This window comes from Triticum dicoccoides, chromosome 4B (genome assembly GCF_002162155.2).
Source record: "Triticum dicoccoides isolate Atlit2015 ecotype Zavitan chromosome 4B, WEW_v2.0, whole genome shotgun sequence".
In the NCBI taxonomy this organism is placed as follows: domain Eukaryota; kingdom Viridiplantae; phylum Streptophyta; class Magnoliopsida; order Poales; family Poaceae; genus Triticum; species Triticum dicoccoides.
In genome coordinates, this window is record NC_041387.1 from 630,790,392 (window position 1) to 630,799,877 (window position 9,486).

The 9,486-nt window shown below is 38.2% G+C and overlaps 1 protein-coding gene across 1 annotated transcript; it reads left to right on the forward strand.

Annotated features, from left to right (window-relative positions):
• Positions 1-638: 638 nt before the first annotated feature.
• LOC119291892 (protein ZINC INDUCED FACILITATOR-LIKE 1-like) lies at positions 639-7,209 on the forward strand. Its single transcript, XM_037570704.1, has 17 exons — positions 639-853; positions 1,554-1,594; positions 2,097-2,157; positions 2,340-2,442; positions 2,523-2,625; positions 2,733-2,786; positions 3,055-3,117; positions 3,213-3,262; positions 3,343-3,418; positions 4,121-4,300; positions 4,375-4,462; positions 5,300-5,385; positions 5,469-5,576; positions 6,087-6,131; positions 6,213-6,301; positions 6,669-6,712; positions 6,862-7,209. Exons 1-17 carry the CDS (start codon positions 670-672, stop codon positions 6,963-6,965), a joined length of 1,479 nt encoding a protein of 492 aa, XP_037426601.1. The 5' UTR covers positions 639-669; the 3' UTR covers positions 6,966-7,209.
• The last annotated feature ends 2,277 nt before the right edge of the window (positions 7,210-9,486 follow it).

Consider the following 9,486-nt stretch of genomic DNA (forward strand, 5'->3'; position numbering starts at 1 on the left):
CAGGGAGTTACTTTCAAGGAAGGATTGTTTAGACTAACCTGGTTGAAAGCTGATGATTATTAGTTAAAAAAAAGATGTGGCCAGGTCTCAAAACTAAACCAAGTCTTAGTCAAGTGACATAGCATATAAAAAAGAAAAAAACGGTTTAAAAAATTGTGCACGGATTTTCACGTAAAATGTTTTGAACAGTCTTGACTGAGACTTAACAATCTCGTTAGAAAAACATCACACCCAGCAGGACTGTCGAAACGAAAATATGTATATCTGACAACCAACACAAGCAACACATATACATCGCTCAACTGAAAATTTACTCTCTCTGCGCCTCTCTTGCACCACTGACTGCATGCTATAATATATTACAATATTACAAGAATTCCATTTTCGTTATGTCACTTTTTGACCCCTCGACCGATCCATCGATCGATCGTTTCCCTCGTGTGTCAGCCTGAGACCGACAGCCAGCGCGCTGAGAACAAATCTCATCTCACCGAAAAGCGGCAAACTTTTTGCTGCCCACGGCGACAGAGACGCACTGCACTACACAGGCATTGCACGGCTTGGCTTAGCTTACCTGCCTATATAACACCACAACATAGTGTCATGTACACTGAAGCTACTGTCTGTCAGTGCAGTTATTTAATTATAGTTATTTAGCACCCTCTAGCAATGGGCGACACGACCAGGAACCGGCACGGGAACGACAATGACGACGCGAAGGCGCCGTCGTCGTCGCCCGAGACGGTGTACTACGAGGGGTGCCCCGGCTGCGCCATGGAGCGCAAGAAGGAGAACAGCACGGGCACGCCCTACAAGGAGTTCTTCTACGTCGGGGTCACCACCCTCGCCTCCGGTGCGTCACAACTCTACTTCTAGACTAGATAGAGTCGTCGCTCTACCCAAGTACTCTTAGAAGGACTTTTTATGTTTAATGAGTATTAATATATGTTTTTTGCGGGGTTTAATATATGTTTGCTGTGTATATCTCACGAAGCAGACACCAGGATATGTACATTTTTAAAATTCCATATGCGTTAGAAAATAACTGTTTCACATTCTAGATTTAGAAATTATTTTTCTAAATACATTATAAACAGGGTATGATAGCAGGGATAGAATTTGGCGATATATATGCATTTGTTGTTGATTATTTTCGAGATAGCTAACCACTATCATTTCAGGAGACAATATATGAACATCTGCCGATGATAGCTAGCTAACACGTGCTTGTTACATACTCCCTCCGTCCGCGAATAAGTGTACTTCTAGCTTTTGTCGTCAAAGTTTTGAAATTTTGACCAACTATATACAAAAGAGTAATAACATATATGACATCAAATTGATATATTATGAAAGTACATTTCAAAATAGATCTAGTGATATTAATTTAGTGTCATAAATGCGAGTACTTTTTTCTATAAAGTTGGTCAAAGTTTTAAAACTTTGACCTAGGACAAAAGCTAGAAGTACACTTATTCACGGACGGAGGGAGTATATATTTTAGCCATAGGTCATGTTTTTGGCAATGACAATATCTCATTTTAAAATTGCAGCTCTGCCAATATCAGCATTGTTCCCCTTCTTGTACTTCATGGTATGTTAAACATCTCACTTTGATCAGTTTAATTGGTACCACCATATCTTCTTTGCATAACCCGACTAACTAAATTGTGACCTCAGTTTGCTGCACTTGACTGCTTCTAATATATTTCTTCATACAGAATTTAGCAGATGGCAATCGATATAGTATCTCATATATGCAGTTATATCTTGGCATGAACATGTCCCACTCTTGCCACCATAGTTGTAATCATTATTAGTCACCGTGGCAATGACCAATTCACTCTCATAGGTCTCACTCTGAAACATGGAACCTACTCATTAGCACCAATTCTCATTATCTATTCGATGCATGGCTTATCGGTAATATTATTGTCGAACATAAAAACTCCATGGAAACATCATAAACATTGAAAAAACACAAAGGATGGGTTTTCTTTGGCTCTCGGTGAAAAAAGTCTGGGCAAACACCAATAAATCGTCACTCTTTTTTGTTTATGTGTATGCAAACTAAGTTTGACCTTTCTTGACAATAGATACAAGATATGCATGTGGCAAAGAACGAAGAAGACATTGGTGTGTATGCCGGTCTTCTTGGTAAGAAAGTTAAAACTCATTGAATTAACGACATGTAAAAAGTTCCAACATTTTCCTATGGCTCTTCTTTCAAATATACACATATATGTTGATTTCTATGTGCATCACAATGATGCAGAGACCGGGGTACGTGCTAACCTCCTTTACGAAAAAAATGGTATGCTGATGTCCATGTCGTATAGGTGCATCATACATGATCGGCAGATGTTTTGCCTCGCTGTTTTGGGGTGTGGTGGCAGATCGTATTGGAAGAAAACCTATCATTGCATTCTCCATGTTCTCAGTGTAAGCAAACTTTTCTGCTGGAATAAATACGCTCAGTAGCTTTTACATGGCTGCTTTATAAGCTTGTAATTCTCCTTCAGGGTCATCTTTAACACTCTATTTGGACTGAGTGAAAAGTATTGGATGGCGATTGCCACAAGAATGCTCCTTGGCTCTCTAAATGGCATGCTTGCCCCAATAAAGGTATCCAAGTTTGCCCAATCAGCATCAATTATGTCATAGAAGAACCAAAATCACGCATAGAAAATATTTATGTGGCATGCATGATGACTATTTGTTGACTTTTGTAGGCTTATTCAGTTGAAGTTTGTCGACCAGAACATCATGCTCTAGGATTATCAGTTGTAAATGAACATATAACCCTACTGTTGTACATGCATCATCATTGCTATTTACTACTACCTCCGATTCATAATAAGTATCACAGTTTTGAACTAACCTCAGTTCAAAACTGCGACACTTATTTTGAATCTGACGGAGTAGTAAAACTAACCTCAGTTCAAAACTGCGACACTTATTTTGAATCTGACGGAGTAGTATTTTTGACAGGCTATTTACCAGTACTTTAGTTCATATACAGTTGCTCTAGTTGACTTTATTCATTGGCTATAGGTAAGCACAGGTTGGGGCATAGGTCTTGTTGTCGGTCCAGCCATTGGAGGCTACTTAGCGCAGGTACCTAGTAATTGTTTAGAATTGCCCATTACCAAAAAGTAATACATATATGTATATGCTATTCTAACACATTTATATTCTCATTTGCCTATCAGCCTGCAAAGCAATATCCGAACCAATTTTCCGAGAAGTCTGTTTTTGGAAGGTATACATGTTGTGTAAATACGATTTATTTAATGATAATGAGTCAACTTCACAGAACTAACACTACAGGTATTTTTTTAGGTTTCCGTATTTGCTGCCATGCCTTTTTATTTCATTGATCGCCTTTGCTGTTCTAATCAGCTGCATATGGCTACCGGTATGTCACGTCCCCACTAATACTACGCCCTATGATTTTCCTTGTTCTAATAATAACTTTGCCAGTATAATGTACAATAATTTCTCTTATTTTTCAACTTGGAGACATCCGTGTATAGTTTCCAACTCTTAGAAGATCCATTAATGTCTTAGTTATAAGGTTTGGCACATTTTAAGCCTGAAAATATATCACTACTTACATTACTATCCAGATATGAGCCAACCAGAGATAGGCCACATGTATTTCTTAATCCCATGCAGTCGCCTGTAATTGAGGCAACATTTGTACTTCTGATCATACTGAAAACTGAGAACTGTTGAAGTGTTTGATGGTCTAATTGGGGTCTGACTTCTTGAGGGACACAAAAACAATTATCCATAATAGACACACACACACACACACACACACACACACACACACACACACACACACACACACACACACAGAGAGAGAGAGAGAGAGAGAGAGAGAGAGGTTTTCACACTAGGCATGCATTTCGTTTTAGTTTTTTTAGAGAAAGAGGATAAAATAAAATGAAGACAAGCAAAAGGGCAATCTATGTGTCAATGTTGAATTCCTCTAGTCCATTTGCAATTGGTCTCTGATAAATTATTGCATGGTTATCCAGATCTATTTTCTTAATGAGGGTATAGCATTTATATGTGACTGAAAATATATCATGTTCCCAATGTTTGCTACCAGGAGACACTTCATATGCATAAAAACTTAGAAAGGGAAGTAGAAATGTATTGTGATTCAGGAGTTGCTCCCCATAGAGAAGTTCCGCATTCAGAGAAGAAGAGTCTATATAAGAACTGGCCATTGATGTCTTCTATAATTGCATATTGTGTTTTCACCCTTCATGATACGGCATACAGTGAGGTAACTAGTATTCACATTCCCTTTAAAACATAAAAGCTAATGAATAAATAAGTAACACATATGTTTTGTATCAGATATTTTCCTTGTGGGCGGTTAGTGACAAGAAGTATGGCGGACTAAGCTTTTCATCTAAAGATGTCGGCCAAGTTCTTGCGGCTTCAGGTATAAGTTATAACTCTACCAGTGCACTTTATCTTATTCAACATCTCTTACATATTAACTATTTAATTTATGCAGTTGAGTTCAACTACAACTACTGTTAAATGTGCACCAAAATATTACAATTGCCTCTAGGATGTTCATAAGTATGGAACATTCTGCCATGTATATATCACTTTGAAACTAGATATTATAATCAATGGAAAAGAAAAAATAGATTACTTTTGACCCTAATACTTTCAAATAGTCCAAAGGGAAACCTAAGTTCACAGAACAACTCACTTTTGGACCTACACTGACTTCATTGTAGTTTTCGTTGATGCGGTGTCCACGTAAGCGGGTTATACTAAAGTGGTTGCCACATAGACTTGTCAAGCAAGTTCGATAATAGTGTGAGGTGAGGGTGAAAGGATAACATAGAGAGGAGAAGAGAGAAGATAAATTGTTGGTAGGAAGGCACAAACCCATTATATTTTCAATTTAATTTTCTTATTTTAGAACTTGAATGCGAGAGAGCCATATATGGCATGTAGGGCCCATATGCATAAGATCCGTTTTGGTAACAAGAACCACCCGGAAAGCAGACAAGGTTTCATAAGTGAACTATTTTGTAACTCTCGGGATTTGTTTTCGACTGTTTAAAAATTGCAGGACCAAAATGCACTTGGGGCAAAGTTAAGGGTCCAAAATGCAGACTTTTTTGCGCTTAAAAAAAACTAGTTATTCTACTAAGACGCTGCACATTTTGGACCATTTTGTCTTATTGTTGTACTGGTTAAATTCCTGTGGTGTATTATGATTATACAAAACATTGAATATTAATTTCACATTTGATGTCAGGTGCTGGACTTCTTTTGTATCAAATATTTGTGTATAGACATGTCCACAAATATCTTGGGTCTATCATTTCATCCCGTATTGCAGCTGTGAGCAGTTCAACTATTTCCTATGGATCTCACATTTATTATACATATCCTTTTATTCTAACAATTCCACATGCACATTACAGGTTCTATCAATACCACTTCTTGCCACTTACCCATTCATGACACACCTATCAGGGACCAAACTCGGACTAGCTATTTATTGTGCTGCCGTTATGAAGGGTGCTTTTGCTGTAAGCGCCAACAATTCCATCTCATCTCAAACATGACTTTATTTCTTTCAAACATAACACCATACATGTTCTACTCCCTCCGTTCCATAATGTAATGCATATAGATTTTTTTGAAAAGTCAGGCCTCACAAACTTTTACCAAATTTGTGGATAAAAACATTTACATCTAGAATGCCGTACATATATCATTAAATACATCATAAGATGTAGTTTCATATTTTATATATTTGGTATTGTAGATATAAATAGTTTTCTCTATAAACTCGGTCAAAATTTGCAAAGTTTGACTTACCAAAAAATTTATACGTACTACAATGGAATAGAGGGAATATTGATTTTGAGTAGTGGGATTATACAGATTGAGAAATTCCATAAGGTTTACATTATGGTCCAGCATATATAAATAATTGGCCATAATAAAACAAATACCAACAAAGAATTTATTTTCTCGCATTTTTATACAACAATAACATTGTTTCTAACATTACAAACTTTGCAAATTTTGATCAGACGACTATCTTAACGGGCACCTGTATTTTGCAAAACAGTGCTGTGGTAAGTATCAAGTCATCTTGTGTGACATTTGTATTCTCAATTGCCTCTGAAGATAGCTAACTCAGTATACTGCAACGGCAGCCACAAAATCAAAGAGGTGCTGCAAATGGAATATCTACGACTGCAATGTCCCTCTTCAAGGCCATTGCTCCAGCAGGAGCAGGTGTTCTGTGAGTATCGTTGTGAACCGTCCAAATATCTTTTGAACATAATCAATGTGGTAACATGTAAAAGTCATATAGCATGTGAAACCCACTTAATTAGAAGCTTCTCAAAGAACTAGTTCCTTGATAAGACCGGACACAATAGTCGACTCTAAAATATGTTAACACATGGGCAATTAAAACTAAGAATGATAAAGCCTAGAGCTATTTGTGCTAACAATAAACTAAGCCCAAAGCTAAATTATAAAAATATGGTCACTAATACGCCTAGCAGCACCTTCTTTTATATCATTACTTGGTATTAGGTTCATATGCACGTTACGTATGCATATATATCATCTATAACATATTTTTTTGGAAATTTCAATTGTAGGTTCTCATGGGCCCAAAAGCGCCAACATGCTGCTTTCTTTCCAGGTATATTATTAATTTATTAGTTAGATTTTTATTTTAGCAACTTCCACTATTTGTTAAAAAAAACTTGCTCCATGCAGTACACGTGCAATTAATCAGTATGTCTATGCGCAATTGCAAACTAAGTATAATTTATTTCTTTAATTATGCAGGGGATCAAATGATATTTCTGATTTTGAATATAGTTGAAGTAATTGGGCTTGTGCTAACCTTCAAGCCATTCCTGGCAATTCCAAAACAATATGATTTCAAGTAGCTGCTGGAACCCCCAAAAGAGTGGAAGAATGGATGATGTGAAAAGTTAGAACAATGTTTTAGCTTGCAAAAAAGTGTGTACAAGTCATATACAATCCTCAATCCAAGTACAATATTAAATATAAGGAATACATCACTATTGATCCTTAATGTAATACCTTGAACTGTGAGATAGTGTGTAAATTTTTCTGATGGAGAAGACTATTTTATTTGCCCTCATGCAACCATTATTTTCCTTTCTCCCACTAAACATAAATTACTTGCATTGTCCGTCCTAAGTAAATACGTGAAACCGAAATGCCACCTACTTATCTTATTTTACTAACACAGTGGCCCGCCCGATGTGCGGGCTAGAATTTCATTACTTGACTCGTCGCACCTTGTATGTTTTATTAAAATAATTGGCATTACTTGACTCTTCTTGTGTCATCCTATTGTGAATTGAAAAATTGATTTTATTATTCCATTATATATATTGCTTTGTCTGTATAACATCAAAAGGAGATCCACATTTTTATTGGATTGTTAATTAAAAATATGTCTCCTTTTTCAGTTTTTTATTAATAGAATGTTTTTAGTGGTTGTGTTCTTCTGTCTTCAAGAAGTAAATAGAAAAAATGCAACATAATATACATGTGATATACAATCTCAATTTCATCAATAAACATCTAAATACATTTTCAATATGTTCGCCATTGTCATCAATTTTGTGTGCCATATGCATATGTAGCGATGTTAGTTACTTTTTGTGTCTTGTTCTCACTTGCTAAAATATATTGTTCCGTATATATTGGATAAACGTATGATACCCATATGCATATGTCATTTGGTGTGTGGTTAGTTAATTAACAGTTTACATGTCTAAATCTGTGGCATGCTAATATCTAGCTGTCTAGACTGATAATTCTTTCTCTTGAATAATTATCGAAACTACCTCTTCTTTAGTTCATAGTAAAACCAATAATTAACTTACAACTTTCGTTGAAATTAATAGGGTGTTGGGATCTATGGTAGGGTGCGTCGACTGCAAATTAAAATTTTTCTACCCACAGAACATGCTAACAGAGATGGATCACTGATCGTTACCACTAGACGCGCAGTGCCGTGCAGCGGAAGAAGAGTTGGGGCAGCGCATCTTTGGAGTTGTCTCTTTCTTGTATATCTCCCACGTAGCTGACCGGATCCCGCGAACAGGTTCGCCGGAGCGGCACAAGTGCACCGCCTGTAATGGTATCCGCGCGTGCAGGAGGAACTTTGTGCGGCGGACTGCTAGGTCCGATCACACAGTAGGCGGTGAGTGGAGGTGGCTAGTTTCAACACATGCAAAGCCGTAGTGACGGCGCCGAAGCGATCAACCAAATGAGTGTGTCGCACCTCCACTATATATAGACATCCGTCGCGGGCTCAACACTTGGGCCCCGCACAGACCATAAAGCCCACAAGTCTACTCAGTCACGATCCAAGTCCACCTCGAATCATATCCGACCAGTGTCCTTGGATCCGACCTTGTAGGTTCCTTCCCTTAAGCGCGCTACCCCTTAGGTTCAAGTTGGCTTGGTCGCAGGTCGGATCACCTCCGACCTGCTCGGCTGGTAGCGGCCTCTAGCAAGGCATGACAACAACTAAGTGGACAATGAAGTCGGTTGGCGAACCTACACAACATGTCACACTTATGTTCCGTTTGTCGCACGATATATGTTGTGCGGATCAAGGCGAGTCTGTCATCCTTGTGCTAGCCCGACCTCTTTCTCGTTCTAGTGATGCCGACCACAATCCAGATTATCTCATAATCCTTGTCGCATGGCCATGCTTATCTTGGTCAGATCACATGAGAGGCCTAGAGTATATCTCTCCTGATCTGAGGGGAAAATCTCATCTTGCTCAACCATGTCTCGCAGCATGGGTCTGCACAAGCCCGAAACCTACCTTTGTAACTACCAAGTCACGGAGTAGCATTTGGTCGGCCCAAAGCAAGTCTGACACCATCCCGGGTACATGCGTCAGCTCAGGTCTTAGGACATAGAATGTATATTGTACTACAGACTCATAGATGACCTATCACTGCTTCTTATAGTTTGGTCTGTCCGACTTGGACCTTATCTCGACTCGGATCCGACTACATTGAATCCGACTAAATCCTTCCGAGTCCATATTATCCGGCTAGCATCCAATGCTCCATGGGCAGTGAGACCAATCCATCCAGCGTGTCATATGCTAGTCTAGTCGGCTATGCGTCCAGACAACCCTTTCGACTAGGGACCTTTTAGGACAATCATCATATATACAATGCATAGTCCCACAAATAAGTCACGTACTTGCTGATAGACATCATTGATAATGTTCAAGGACTATCTTTATTCATAAACACATGGGAAATATCATCATACATGGTTGTCTCTAGGGCATATGTCCAACAGTTTGGCTAATTCACATCTACATGTTTTCTAAGGTCCAACAGTTTGGCTAATTCACATCTAGATGTTTTCTAAGGATGTCACATCTAAGCTCCCACAAATAAGCAG